Source organism: Festucalex cinctus, chromosome 1 (assembly GCF_051991245.1).
Source record: "Festucalex cinctus isolate MCC-2025b chromosome 1, RoL_Fcin_1.0, whole genome shotgun sequence".
NCBI lineage: Eukaryota > Metazoa > Chordata > Actinopteri > Syngnathiformes > Syngnathidae > Festucalex > Festucalex cinctus.
In genome coordinates this window covers 59,011,351-59,027,100 of record NC_135411.1, presented here as the reverse complement: position 1 = coordinate 59,027,100, position 15,750 = coordinate 59,011,351, and the positions used below count along the sequence as shown (strand labels likewise).

Genomic DNA, 15,750 nt, shown 5'->3' with positions numbered 1-15,750 from the left:
ACAGTATGTTTGAATATTTTTTATTGAAAATAAACATTCACGGGACAAGGAGGAAAAAGTGAACCTTTGCATTTAACGCATAGTTGACCATGTTTGGGCACCAATTAACCTCAAGCAAACATTTTCTGTAGCTGCTGATGTGTATTAGAGGTAAACTCATCCTGGCAATTCCAAAGTTGCTGTCCCTCAGTATTGAGACGAGCCGAATGAGGTGGCTCGGGCATCTGGAGAGGATGACTCCTTTCTGATGAGGGGTTATGTGAATGTTCCATGGGGAGGAGGTTCTGGAGATGACCCAGGACACGCTGGACAGTTTCTTGGGGACGCCTTGGCCAGAATATATAGAATATTTTTCATGTCTTTGTGATGTTTTTTTTACATATAGTGCAGCCCGAATATATGTGTATATATTGGTATGCATCCACATGTTCTGCTCTTATCCAATACATCTACAACTACAACATGTGCTTCAAGTTTGCTTTATTTGGACCTGCAATATGTGTGATTTTTACCACATTATTCAATTTCATTTGAAAATATGTGCACTTTATATAAACATGCTTTCTTTTTAAACGGTCTTTACAGAAACAAAACTGCTCCGGTGATCATTTAAAATGTTTTGTTTGAACTGCAGGGTGTCTAACTATAAACAACATACATGATTGACACACCCGACAGTGTATATTTGCGGTAGGCAAGGATTTAAAAAAATAAAATAAAAAATTCCTGTTAAGTGACAGTCCGCGTAACTGAGTTGATAGGAAGCCTCAAATGAGCCATGGATGCTGGTGGATCTGTACTAGGGTGGCGCGTTGCTCTGGGTTGCGTTGCAAGCACATTTTCAAGAAATCGCTGCAATCTGATTGGAGAGAAGCATGAGAATACACATGAGCTGCAGTTTCAACATTGGGGGTGTCTTGCTTTGAGGCCATAGTAGTACACCCCCTTCGAAAAATGTAAAGATTTCATTCATAAGTATAATTTCCAAAATTTTGACAAAATGTTTTCTGTAGAATATGCACTTAACTCACAAAATGAAAGTAATGTTGTAATAGAATAGTATTTTTTATGACCTCCATGACTGTTATGGATAGCAACATGTCTGCTAGGCGTGGAATTAACAAGTTGTCAGTCTTTTTCTCGGGGTCTACTTATTTGTGCAAAATATACTTTAATAAATTTAATTTAAAAAAACTACTTTTAGGGGATACTAATTAACAAATCTTGTTTGCAATCAATGGCCCACATTTGTGGGAGTATCTTGTAGTATGAGTATCACATCCAAAATTTTCATTCTGACAGGAAACTAAAGGTGTTCTTACATCATTTATGCTGAGCACTGTATGTACGGAGACCAAATTAATAATCTTTATTTACCCTTCCCACATGGTTTTAAATCCGCAAAACTTATTAAAACACACTTTTAAAACCCATTGTAAATAAGACTGAAAATATTAAATATTTGCAGAATAATACATTGATTGTACTGTACCGATTACCCCATCAATTAATCGAGCAAAAGTAGTAATCGTACTATATTTAAGTTGAAACTATCCATTAGCAGCCTGAGCGAGGAGTTTATGGTTACGTGATCCAGGGAACTGCTTCAATACTGGCAGTCCAGTGACCCGAAGGTTGCCCAGGCAGGAAACGAGGTCAGGGTCGGACGCAAATGGAGAGCAGCCCAGGCTGTGGATGTCTGGCCTTTTGGCAACAACAGCACGCGATTGGGAGCTGAAGTAAACCTGGGCAAGTAGTGGAAGTTCCCGCAAGCGGTTGCCAAGACGATACTAAGGCCAGACATCGTCCTGACATCAGTGGCAACCAAACAAGTATGATGAGGCCTGATCAAGCTCAGCTGGGTCGCCTGGGGGAGGGGTCTGATAGTTGAAAGACCCGAAACCCCCCATGATCACAGGTTACATCACTGACAATGTGTCCGGGGGGCACCGTAAGGTGTATGTAATAACTATTTTTGCCCACTTGGGGTTGCTCTCCTCACATTCTCAGACTAAAAGCAATATAGCGGAGGCACAAACGTAAAGAGAAACATAAGTAGGGAGGGAGCACTGTACAGTACAGTCGTTACCTTGAGAGAGAACCCGATTGAGTTGGAGCATCTGGGAGATAAAAAGGAGCGTGTCGAACTGTTTGCTTCCAGCTAATAACTCAAAGAGCATGGCTCCCAGGTGCCACACTGTGGTTGGGCCCGCCCTGTAGGTCCCCCTCAGGACAAACTCTGGAGGAGCGTAGGAGAGGGTTCCTGAAACAAAACAAAGCACTAGTTTAAGCACTGACCTACTCTACTGAGCATTTGCAACTGCACCATGAAATTGTATTCATTATTTTTTATTTTGCAATATTCTATCACTTCATTTTAAGTACGCTGCTCTCGTAAATCACAGATATATATCAGGAGTAATCATGCGCTTGGTGATGTAATGAGCGCACGGACTTCCATATTATATGTAAGTCTGTGTAAGCTTTTTGGGATCAAAATATGTATTGTCAAGCGTGCCAGAACGCTGACAGACTGTGACAGTACGTTCTTTGCACATTGAGAAGTACCTGAACGTTCAGGGGAGATTTTAAGACGTGTCGGAGCTCCGTACTGGTGCGTTCCGGCCCACTTAAAACACTGATTTAAACATTAAATCTCTTTGTAGCATGTCAGCATGTACGTTTTCTACTGTCCACTGGTTGACAAAGAGCCGACATCAGAAAGAGGCCCATAGAATTAAAGCTAAAATCATGTTTTATCTGTTTAACTTTTTAAGTTCCATTTAATTATGTTATTACTGTATGATTTTGTAAAGTACTGTACGATATTCTCAACTGAAAATTTTCTTTAAAAAAAAAAAAAGTTGCAAAATTTTTGGATGGTGTTTTTTGGGAAGCTGATATTGATAGTTCCAATTGATTGGTATTCAGACATGGAGTAAGTTAAATTGGGTCAGTCCCCACTGAAATTGTGATTGTATTGTATTGTTTTTTGATAGCGCTATATAAATACAGATGACTTGACTTGACTTGACCTGTGTAGTCATGATAAGGCTCCTCGGTTACGAAACAGCTGCAGCCGAAGTCGATGACCCGCACTCGGGGGACGCCGTAGGTGGCCTCCAGGAGGACGTTTCCCAGCTTGAGGTCCCGATGGAAGACGTTGACGGCGTGCATTTTGATGACGGCGTCCACCAGTTGCCTCATGATGTTCTGACAAAGACACATGCAGACTGTCCACAAATGTACCTACTGTACACATCTGAAGATGAAGCAGGATCCTTTCCATCCATACCTTGGCTTCATTCTCCTTGAGGTGTCCGAGCCGACATCTGGTGATGTACGTGAAGAGGTCCACGGATCGTGCCGGCTTCTCCATGACCAGCACCAGCTCGTGATCAAAGTCGTATTTATCTAGCAGAGACACGACGGCCGATTGCCCATCTGCGTTCTTTATGCACGACGCCTGCAGCATGAGAAGCGCCTCCAGGGGTACTTTGTGTTTCCTCCCTTTTATGTTCTAGGGTAGGAAACAAATACCAACAATAAGATGACATTTTTTAAGTCCAACATTGGGGAAATTTGCCTTGTTTATGCACCAATAGTGGATACAGTACAGGGGAAAAAAAAAAAAAAAAAGCATGCATGAAGGGACACTCGTACAAGAAGCACATTGCACAAAATAGAAACTTAGCTATTGTCCTTGCATTAAGTATCCACAAAGAAAAAAGAACCATGTGAGGCCTCCAATAAGGTGAGTCTCACCAGGGGGATGATCTTGACTTCATTTTTGGGAATGTGTTTGATGGCCACCTAGGGGACACAATCATTAGTTAAGTGCTTACACGAATGCCAGGAACAAATAAAAACAAAACAGTAGCACATACTGTAGGTACCATTGCTAGCTTACCTGGCTAAGGTCTCATCAGTAACAGGACATCAGCATGTTGGTTAACATTACCTAACAGCAGTATTCTTTTTTTTTACGTAAGTTATTGTTTGACATAAGTTGTTTAAAAAGATGTGTCATGGATCTGTTTTTGTTATAGATGACCCAGTTTGGGTCATCCATAACCATTGATAGTTTACCTTATGTCAGAAGGATAAACATTAGCATTTTTGTAAGCAAGTTAAAAGCAATATTGTAAAGATAATACAAATCCATCTGGATCAGTATTGACCATAAATAGCTGACCTGTTACATCAGTAGCATAACAAACACTTTGGTAAGCAACAACAAAAACGACATACGTACAATGCAAGTATGATCATGGTTAAAAAAAATGTTTTAAAAAAGTGTTCCTATTTGTTCTTGACTGTGTAGTACCAAATTTACAATTGATCACTTAATTGAATTCTTTAATGGACAGCCACATGGCTTTATTCAGAAGCTGAATTAATCTGGGTCGAACTTGTGGCCATGGATCGCTAGCCTTATGTCAGTCACGGCAGCATTTCAGTGAGCAAGGTAACACTATCATGTCATTATTTGACAGAAAATACAAGTACATTGCTAATGTTTGACTGATTAATATGGGTCTGTTTCCAACATGGATAAATGGCCTAAAATTAGTAGCATGAGATTAGCTTTTTAATGTAAATGTTAACAACTAACTGGGAAACTCAAATATATGTTCTTGAATTGGACAGAGGGCTGAAAACAGTGCAGCGAATGGTCAATTGGGGTTTCAATATATCACAATCTCTGCATCAAGTTCACTGGGCACGTTGCTACAGGTGATGCGATAACATATTGGTGAAGCAACATGTGGATGACTAATCGCTCAAGGTTATTCTTGTAAGCTCTGTTCTAAGTACCTGACAACCATACAGTATGTTCGTCATCACTCATGTTAGGAAGGACATTAGCTGAGTTGCTAGTCCAAAGACCTCGTATATAGAACTAAAACAAGAGCAACACTTGGGTAGAAGCATCAATATAGAGTACTTACAGGAAAAGAATCAGCTTTCCTGTACCCAGCATAGACAGAGCCGAAGCCTCCTTCGCCGATCTTCTCTAGTTGCTGATACTTCTGATCCAACGAGGCTGCACACACAGAGACAAACTTTGGCTTACAGCCCCACTCAATAAAAAACATGATCTAGCAGAAGCTGGTCAAGGCTTCCCATTTATCTTTTGAACTAACAATATCAGTCTGTTGATGACTTACCATGCCTGGTTGTGTGCAAGAGTCGTTTCTCGGCATGTAGCACTATAGACATCTGTGTGGCTTTGAGCCACTGACTCTTTGTTAGGGTCTCTGGTTTTGTACTGGCATTCAGATTTGTTCCTTGAGACTTCAGGACTTTTACTGACGCATTGGTGGCTCTGATGCTCTGCTTATTTTGAAGGGTTCTCGGTTTTGTGTCAGCCCGCCGTTTGGTTGCAGTGACAGGATTCATAGACTCAGTTATACTCCCTTGTCTCCTTTTAAGAATCCCTGGTTTGCCTTTACTCTCTTGATTACGTATGTGCATTTGCACTCGGGCTTTGCCCCCTTGATTCCCAGGTAAGGTCTCCATCTTGGCTTTACCCTTTTTTTTCCTGGTCAGGATGTCTGGTTTGGTTTTACCTCTGTGCCTCCTCATGAGGGTTTGTGGTTTAGATTTACCTCGGTGCTTCCTCATAAGGGTCCGTGGTCGAGGTCTCGCCTTACGGTTGGACCCATTTGCTGGTACAATTTTGACAGATGCCTTGGTGGTTTCAAACCTCCGCTTCTTCACGAGGGTCTCACATTTTGTGCCAGCTTTCCGCTTGGTCCCCTTACTGTATTCTATTGAAACATACAGTAAAATCAGTTACTGCATGTTTATATACAATGCTGTACTATTTTTCTTATTTTGGGTCTTTTTTGGGAGTCTTAAACGGATTAATGGCATTTCCAATTAAATAGTAACAATTAAAATAGTTAACATTGCGACACAAGTGATTTGCTTTATGATTGTCACAGAACGAATTAAACTTGCGACTGTACCACTACTATCTTGTTGGTTAAAATATATATTTATTGTCTTAAGGAAAATATCACATCAATTTCTAAAAATAGCTAATTGGTTAAGGTACTTTCACTAATGCACATATGCTGAGCTATAATTTTGAATAGAACCCACCAGGTTGTAGGTGGACATCCATGTTGTCTTCAAAATAGTGCACACTGGACTGGAGGTGTGTGTTTGTGTTTTTCTCACTAGTTCACGCCAACCTACTGTAAATCACACACATAAGCTTTATAATTAAGTGTGAACATGTTCGCGTCAGTAATGTAGTCAGAAATCTCAAAGTCGCATTCCTTTTAGTCACCGACACGACAAAAGCTAACTACTTTCGCTGGAGGTGACGTCATCGTCAACAAGGACCTCACAGGCTTACGATTGTGTAAAACCCACCAAATGATATTAGTTGGGGTGTCAAAGTCACAATACCTCATTCGAGCAGTTGTATAACAATTTGTCATTTTCAGAGGACACTTAGCTACGCAAATTGTGACTATCTGCGATATTATACAATTGGACGTAATAAAGTGTCCCGGATGTTTGTCTTCCAGGTGTACACTAGATGGCGCCAGTGGCAACGATAGTTACAGAAAGGCCACCACCAACCATATGAGTGAAATGCACTAGAACCACCACAGTGTAATATCAAGACATTTTATTTTCCGTTTTTGCAGTTGTCTGGTCTATGAGATTTCATTTCACATATTCCAGAGACATACAGTTTGTGTGAATGCAATAAAATCAAATGTAAAATTCCTAAAAAGTTTACAGTGCAAAATTAAGAAAATGCATCTCAATTTAACCAGTTTATTGCATGGTCATATTGATGTCGACAATGCAAATTCACGCAGCCGTTAAGATGAATCACAGCAATTTAATTTCCAAGGGAAAAAAATGCTCATACAACTTACTGTAAGAGATAAAATGTCAACACACACTTTCAAATGCTGGGTCATCATTTTCCACCAGCCCCTTATAGCCTGTACAAATGCGTGCTCTCCTTTTCTTGGAATTTAACAATGATTCCAGTTAAATTATATATATATATATATATATATATATATATATATATATATATATATAAAATTGCTTTGGTGACATGTAGTTGATGATATTTAACCTAAGTATAAATGTGATTGGTTCATTCTAAACAGCCACATCTGAAGTTATGCAGGTGTGCACACTTATGCAACCACACTGTCTATGTATACATTCCTTACGGAAAACTTCAATGGAGTTGGACAGGTTGACAATTCCGAGATGCCACAAGTCAAAATGGAGGTCAACTTTGGATCAATTGATTTGTGAGGACTACTTTGATTTCAAAATGTGATGAGGTGTAGTTTGACTACTATAACAATTGGTGGGGCTTGTTATGATAGTCAGGCAAAAGCAATACAATCTGAATTAGGGCTCGACCGATTAATCAGCTGTAAAACTGACTTTTTTTTTCTTTCTTTTTTTTACACATTACCACCACTTTTGACAATAAAATAGCATTCAAAATAATAAAACAAAAAAAAACACCACACAACACTCAAGTCAAAACAGTCAAATGTTCTGCCTGTAATTCACATCTTTATTTGTAAGAGACAAAAAAAAAACAAGTTTTATTTATTATACAATAAAGAAGTTTTAAATTAACCAGCCATTTAGTCTGTTATCTGAATTGAATTCTGCCAAATATTAAAACTGGCCTCAAAATATCCATACTGGTCAAGCCCAAAATTGAACAAGGGTTTGTAGACTTTTTATATCCTCTATGTGATATAGACACAAAGGCAATAGTCGCCAAACTATGTAGAGATGAAACATCTCAAAACACTTTAAGTGCTGTTTGTGCAACACGGAGAGGGGTGTGGGGGGTACCTGCCTACTTTTTTCTTATAAATGATCACCACCCAAAAGAAAAGTCAAACAACTGCTGTTATGACATAACACATTAAAACTATTTTGAACTTGTCTTCAACGTCCACACATGACAACATGACACCATTTGGCACAGCAACTAAAATAATGTTTTCCTTAAGTTAATACAAAAGTGTATTTGAGTGCTACTTCACTGGCATTGAGAATTCTGGGACGAACGCACAGCGAGTGGTGCGACTGAGGTAACCGACGACGTAAACATAGTTCACATGAGGTCAGCAATGGTGAAACGGAGCTCACAGTGTGACATTGGGGTATCGTTCATCTACATGGGGCGAGCACCTCAGCAAGCGTCTCGTCTCGTTAACGCCACACGGGGAGATGACCGAAGGGGGCGGAGCTTCTTTCAATACTGTTAAGGTGCTTTCTGAAATGTGTGCAAGAGCGGCACTGAAAGGAACTAAATGGTAAAATTACAAGGAAAATGTATTATTATTCATAAGGATATAATTTAGATAAAATGTCATGATATTACGAGAATACATTTGTCGTTACAATGTCTAAAATGTCAATGAAATTTCACTGAATATCGTAAAATATTTATTGTGCTTTTACATTCATGCACAAATGTCCCATTTAAAAGCTTCAAAGTATGATGACCTTTTCCTTGCTTCTGTTACTATTCTTCCATTTGTTTGTCATGAAAGAATTTAGTAAAATTGATATATTTTTTTCGTAATTTAACTTTTATAATTAAATGCTGCTTTTTACACATTACTTTCGCATGTTTTTTTTTTTGCTTCTTGTATTTTAACTTATTACATATTTGTTTAAAAACGTTTTTGTAATTTTACAAGTTATATAAAAAATTCTTGCAGTATTTCTCAGAAAATAAAATTCAAAAGGAAATATTTCTCCTGAAAAATTGTTTTTTGTAATATATTTGACTTGGCATGAAATTAAATGTTTTTAGTTTTTTTATTGGAATTATCCAACTTGGATCATTCCAATAAAAAGCAAACAAACAAACAAACAAACAAACATATATACAAAAATATTACAAGAATGGCCACTTGGATCATTCTTGTAATATTTTTCTTTTGTCTTTTTTTGAGTCAACCCTCACTTTTTGTTAAAATACACTTATTGGAGATTCATCCTGATTTTTTTTTTTCCAAGAACATTTTCCCGAATGTATTTATAATGGAGTCATTTAAATGCAGGATTTTCAGTTTTAGTGGGCCAGCCCGATGCTCCACAAACAATGGCGGTCCAGTCCATTGTATTTTTTGGTAAATATTACAACTTTCCTTTTGATGTTACAAGCTGCACAAAAATGTTAATATTTAAAAAAAAATTTTTTTTAGTTTTTAGACTTCTTGTTATGACAGTAAACTATTTTTGTTGGAACATTTGGACTAATTGTGACATCAAATTAAACTCCTGGTTGTTTATCCATGTTATGTTGTACTATAACATTGCTTTCGTAATATTTTGACATCAAATTAACGCATTATCTTTTTATCCCGCCCAAAATTACACCATTTGTAAGATCATGACTTTTGTGTTTTTGTTATCAACATGGCCCAGTATGTTCAATCACTCTGCCGACTGTAAAGCGTTAGTCTGTAGCATTAAAAGATATGAAAGAGATAAAAGGCTCCAAACTGTGCAGTGCAGTGTTCACAAAAAAAAGAAAAAAAGAAAAAATCTGAATGAGATTAAATAAATACTGAAGTCACCTGTCTGGTCTCACGTTTAAGACATTTTTGGAGTTTGTTTGTCTTCAGCTAGCAAACTGAAGTCAATGCAAAGCAGCCCTGAGTCATTTCCAGACCCGGCAAGTTTCAAAGTAAACTCAAGTAACAGCACCCTGAAGAACAGCATGAGGAGAAGTAGTACTCGGTGTGACGCGGCTGCGCGTCACGGCGGGAGGACCTGCCTGAGCGCGTCGCGCGTGTTTTGGCCGAGCTTGTCGGGGAACTTGACGCAGAAGTCCAGGATCATGTCGCCCCGCCTGTCGGGCCACTTGGACAGTGGCAGGCCCTCGCCGGCGATGCGCTTCTTGGTGCCCGGCTTCACCACGTCTCGCGACGTCACTGTGATGGTGCGGCCGTCCAACGTCGGCGCGCTGACCGTGCACCCGCAGAGCGCCTAAACACACATGTATAAATGAATCAACACCTGAACTCAAATACATGGCGGTGGCATTTGTAAAGTTGACCTTTACATACGGTGAACCCCCGAGGCAGGGAGCAAGGCGAACACGTCTTCTTTTGAAATAAATGAATTCAGTATGTGTTTAACTGAGTTTAATGCTGAATGAAAAACGATCGTCTCTCCTGCGCACCACTTTGAAAGTTATGAAGGACTATATGTCAATGTTTATCATTACAGTAGCAGTGTTAGATACATTGGTATCTGTAAACACTCATGCAAAAGTTAATTAAAAGAAAAAAACTACATGCATTTATCTAAATAAAATATACATGCTTGTCATACTCCAAGTTATTTTTTTAGAGATGTATATGTTCTTTATGTCTTCATTTAATTTTTCGAGAAATAATTTTACTTTTTTTGTCTTGATCAGTGATAAAACATTTCATCAGCACTGCAATGTGTATGTTGTGCTGAGCAACATTTTATGACTTGACTTTTGACTTGCTTGAGCAAAGTAATGACTTGACCCGCTTTAGTGACTTGCTTGATTTAAAACCCAGAAATAGCTTTTTCATCTATGTGAAAGCTTCTATGCATTTGATGGGCTGTACTTTGCTACGTTGTCACGTCATGCAATAGCAATTCATATTTTGAATCCCAGAAAAAAACAGTAGCTGCAACTTGCCACTCATGAAATGTTATGGCAGAGGAGCACACACTGCAACTGTGCAAACTTGGGACAGTTCAAATGGTGGCCTGTTCTAACTGAAATGCAATGAAGGCCGTCTGGTGTCATGTTGGGGCGCAGTGTAAAATGGTGCCGTGCCTTTCGGGTTTAGTGGAAAAGTGGCTTTAGTGAATGAACCATTACACCCTAGCGAATGCATCGCAATTTCGTGAGTTCTTTAAACCGACGGTCCTTTTTTTCCCCCTTTCTCAACCCCACCCCCCTGGTTTCTTAGCGTCCATCATCTCCAGATTATTGCATCTAATAACGTACAGAAAAACACTGTGTGTTCACGACAACTTTATTTATCATAAGGGGAGAGGGGGAGAAAAAGAAAAGAGCAGCGGCTTCTCGAATTTCAGCGGGTGTGACCCAGAGGCGGTGTCATTAACCCGAGGCGGCTGGGTCAAGTGCACTTCGGTGTCTTATTGACGTCACCAAGTCACAGAAGTTGAATCTGGTCATTTGAAGGCCATTTGAAGCCACCTTTTAGAAAGGAGGAGAAAACTAAAGAAGTCGCGGACGGATATTTTTCATATTATTGATAGAAAACCCCACGAAAGTGCATTTTCATGCTATGGGCCCTTTAAGGTGAACAAACACTAACTACCATATAGTTCACTCATACGTCATATCTATACACGTCATAGTGCAGGGGTGTCCAAATTTTTTCATTTGATGGCCACATGCAAAAAATCAGAAGGATGCAAATAATGTTATGAAAAGAAATCGTGTTTAGTCCTAAAAATTGTACAAATAATTTATTTGTGCTTTTGCATATTTAGCAAAATGCTACAGTATATAAACCAATTTATTTGTAATATGGCAGTAGGGTTATTAATGTTTTGGAAGTTTTCATTTTAGTTAGTTTTTATTAGTTTTCAGGGTGGTTCTGTTTGTTTTTATTAGTTTAGTTCTTTAAAAAATGCGTAATTTTAGTTTAGTTTGCTAGTTTCAGTATTAGTATTTTTTATTTTTAATGTGTATTACTTGTGCGCAATATTTAAAAAACACCATGGGCTCGACGTCATATGAAGGTGTTTTTCTATTGGCTGCTGCTACATGACGTCACTTCTGTGTGACATACTTTCAAACATTATTCCGGTTTATATCAAAATAAATCTACTAATATCACATTTAAAATCATCCCCAAAGGCTCATGCATTAAATGAATTACCAAAGACTAAAACGAAGGACATGTTTGCTATAATTATAGTTAGTTTTAGTTAGTTTTGTAAACATAAAATGTAGTTTCAGTTAGTTTTCTTTTTTTTTTTTTTTTTTTTTTTTTTTAAGCATTTTCGTTTTTATTTTATTTCGGTAACTATTGTTTTTTGAATTTTATTTTTTTCATTAGTTTTAGTTAACTAAAATAACCTTTAACTCTTTGACTGCCAAAAACGTTTAATAACAATTAGTAAAATCACAATGTATGCCGCCATAAACGTTAAATGACGTCAACTACTTTTTTTGTTTTTGTTTTTTTAATCAATGGGCAGTGCAACGTCTAAGTGCAGCGCTGCCTGGTCAATGGGTTGTGGAATCAAAAACACTCACTCACTATGACCAGCAGATGGCAGCATTGTATCTCTTTTCAATGGGCTGCCGGTGTATGAAATTACAATGAAACATGACGAAATCTGATGGAAATAGAACGTTTTCAAGGATGACGTGAATGAACAAAGCCTTTGTCATATTAAAGTTTTTTTTGATACCGTGCGGCAGTAAAAGAGTTAATGGCACTGATACCCTGCATCAAAACATCTAACAAATACATGTTACAATTATATTATTGCACAATAAATAAGAGCTGTGCATCATGTAAAAAACAAAGAATAGAGTAAAGAATAAAAATGATTGGCATTTAGCTTTTTAACTGCTGTCCTCTTCGTTTTTTGCCCTCTTTTTGGTTCATGTTCTCTCTCAGAAGTGTTTTTGCCTGGTGTTTTGTAAAGAACTGATCCAAGGATGGTTGTTGTTTTTTTAATAATCTTTTTTTTTTTAATCACTCACTCACATTATGTAAGCCGTATATGATCTCCCAGGCAGATAAGTGAACCTATGCCATCCGGCACTGAAGGCAAGTGACGGTTCCACTCCTCCACCTGGAGCCCCCTTCTTTTTTTCTTTTTTCTTTTTTTTTTTTTCTTTTTTTAAAAACAATCCTTCTAAAATGTCCAAGGCAAACATCTTCATAGTGAGCAATTGCCCGAATCGTGAACACATTTTCTGGGTGATTCTTTTCAGATAAATTCCAAAACGTGTTGGAAACTTCAGGTACGGCGAGGGATCTTTTTCCAAAAAAGGCCCATCTCGTCGCAATTAAAAACTTACTATGCAATAGGGGTGTTAAAAAAAAAAATAGATTCGCCAATATATCGCGATACTACAGCACGCAATTCTCGAATCGATTCAATAGGCAGCCGAATCGATTTTTTAATATCCATTTTTGATGCAAAAATATTAAACAAAACGTCTAACTTTCACACCTTAAGCATGGAAGAATGTTATATTAATGGAACATTAAGCCTTAATATTTTATTTCAATGCTGTTTGTTAACCTGTTTGTTAAATACAGTGGCTCACAGTTATAACACTGAAGTTTGAGATCAATAAATAATAAATTTTCATACAAATCTTACAGTGTACATGTACAAAGTTTACTAAATGTTATTTTCTAAATTGAGTAAAAGAAAACATAATCCACTTGTAAATTCATATCGGGATTAATCGGTATCAAATCGAATCGTGACCTATGAATCGTGATACGGATCAAATCGTCAAGTACGAGGCAATTCACAACCCTACTGTACAACGTAGCCTTCATCAATCACCAATTGTTTTAATTTTTGCACAAATTCGTCGGCTGTCCACATGTTTGATTCTCAAAACCATGTCAACTTGTATTGGTTTCATAGTGTTGCTCCGATACCGTTTTTGGCCCCCGGTACTGATACCCACCTTTGCATTATCTGCCAATACCGATACCATACCGATACTTAAGGTTTTTTTTCCCTCAACATGAAAAAGCTGTCCTGCTATTGGTTTAGAGCATTCAAGGGCCAATAGGATATCTTATATGGGCATGCAGTGAACATGTCACATATCAGTGAATGTCGTGCACCAGCAAGACACAAGATGCTGCATCCAAAATCCTATATTAGCGTTGGAATTAATGGTATCGGTATGTTACTTGTGAGTAGTCACCGATACCACTGTTTTAATGCAGTATCGGCACCTCTGCCGATACCAGTATCGGAACAACACTAGTTTCAAACATGTCGAAGTGCACCAAAAGCATACAACATATACAATGCAATGAACAATATTGACAATGACCAACCTGACAATGTACACAACAATCACATACATACGTCATACAACCCATTTTAAACAGCTTTAATTTTTTTTATTATTATTATTTTTATTCTTATTTTAAATTCACTGCCAGTCATTATAGAAAATTTTTACATTTCCAATACTCACGTGATATTACATTCAATAATTATATATAAACCGAATCTACCAAATAACAGAATAGACTCCCTACTTTTTGTCCCGTCCCGTTCTTTTATAATTGACAGCAGAAAAATGTAGGTTTGCCAAAATACAGCCATTTCTCCCATGGACTCTGAAACTGTGTTTATTTCCTATAAAATGGGGCAATGATGTAATCTACCGGTGGTTGGGCATCAGTAAAGTTGTTTCCAAGTTTGATATTTACAGTGGAGCATGCTCAGATTCGCCCCCATTTAGCACCGCTCTAAAAAATACAATTGACAAGTATACTTGTCAAAGGCAGTGAATGAGTTAAACTTCCTTACACTAAATGTTTTAAAGTTTGCTGAATAATGTTTTAATATTGGTCATTGTATGTTCTTTCTAGTAAATTTTCTACCCTATTTTCATTTATTTTTCTTCCTCTGAATGTTAACTACTGTTTGTTGATGCTCACGTGTTGCCTTTCCTTGCGTAAAGCAAATTGAGTTGCCTTGTGTATGAAATGTGCTATACAAATAAACTTGCCTTGCCTTTACAACCATATTCGCGCCCAAAGTCCCCAACTTCATCTTTTTGGCAAACTTTGCAACGAGCCGAGTGCCTATCGCCGGCTACCTCATCCAACCAGCTGGAAAAGTCGGGAATTTCGAGTCAGTTCTTGTTAGACTGGCATTTACTCATTTTCTTACAAATTGACTGTCCACTCTTTCCGTTCTGACTGGCTAAAAATAATTGTCCGCACTCCCCGATCAGACATGCTAACTGCAATATCTTGGCGGAAAGTCGGGAACATAAACTTTAAATGTATGTTTCCAGGTAGTGGACTGAGTACCGAGCCACCTAATTTACAATGCTACATTCACACAAATAGAGAAGGGGCTTTGTTAGCATGTGATCAGATCACTCTTGGATTAGCGATTGTTACTTTCAATGACTTTCTGCCTGGTTAAATAAAGGAAATGACAAAAACAAATGTTTCGATTAGCTTTACTCGCTAGCGTCACATTGCCGGAGCTGTACAGTGTGTTCACACCTCTGGACGCGGTCGCTTCATTGACATTCACACACATCGGAGATAGGGGCTTTGCTTAGCTTCACTTACTTACATTAAGGCAAAAGTCCTCTCAGAAAAAAAAAACGTTTCAGCATCGCAATTAACTGGCCACCACTGTGCTAATTATGCTTTGGCTAATATCAATAGTGATGTCTTCTGTTGTTTTGGTACACAGTTCAACAAATGTAACAAAAACACAAACGTAAATACATACTGCCAAGTTCGTCGTTCACCACCCTGCCTGTTTGTTTGTTTTTGTTCCGGTAGTGTTAGGTTGACATGTTGAGCTCGGGATGTCCGCAGACAGCAACAACGATAATTCCTCTCCGTATCTCGCGGCACAACAAGCCGCGGCTCGTCAAATCTCACCAACCATCTCATTTGCACCGCCCCACGTACCGTCGCTCCCGCCCGCCTGAACTACAATGAACTGCAATGCAAACGC

At 38.2% G+C, this 15,750-nt stretch overlaps 1 protein-coding gene across 3 annotated transcripts in view; it reads right to left on the bottom strand.

Annotated features, from left to right (window-relative positions):
* Positions 1-10: 10 nt before the first annotated feature.
* Positions 11-15,750, bottom strand: part of dnajb1a (DnaJ heat shock protein family (Hsp40) member B1a) — a 21,917-nt gene continuing 6,177 nt past the window's right edge. Inside the window, exons 1-8 of one of the 3 annotated variants that reach the window (XM_077497730.1) lie at positions 6,112-7,007; positions 5,172-5,774; positions 4,953-5,047; positions 3,766-3,813; positions 3,296-3,520; positions 3,036-3,213; positions 2,090-2,263; positions 11-859 (exon numbers count right to left, since the gene is read on the bottom strand). In XM_077497730.1, the coding sequence (XP_077353856.1) occupies positions 768-859; positions 2,090-2,263; positions 3,036-3,213; positions 3,296-3,520; positions 3,766-3,813; positions 4,953-5,047; positions 5,172-5,774; positions 6,112-6,133 (1,437 nt within the window). In that variant the 5' untranslated portion in view covers positions 6,134-7,007 and the 3' untranslated portion in view covers positions 11-767. Of the gene's footprint in view, positions 860-2,089; positions 2,264-3,035; positions 3,214-3,295; positions 3,521-3,765; positions 3,814-4,952; positions 5,048-5,171; positions 5,775-6,111; positions 7,008-7,552; positions 10,018-15,750 lie in introns of those variants that run through there. The other 2 variants (XM_077497747.1, XM_077497739.1) reach the window with 2 other exon arrangements.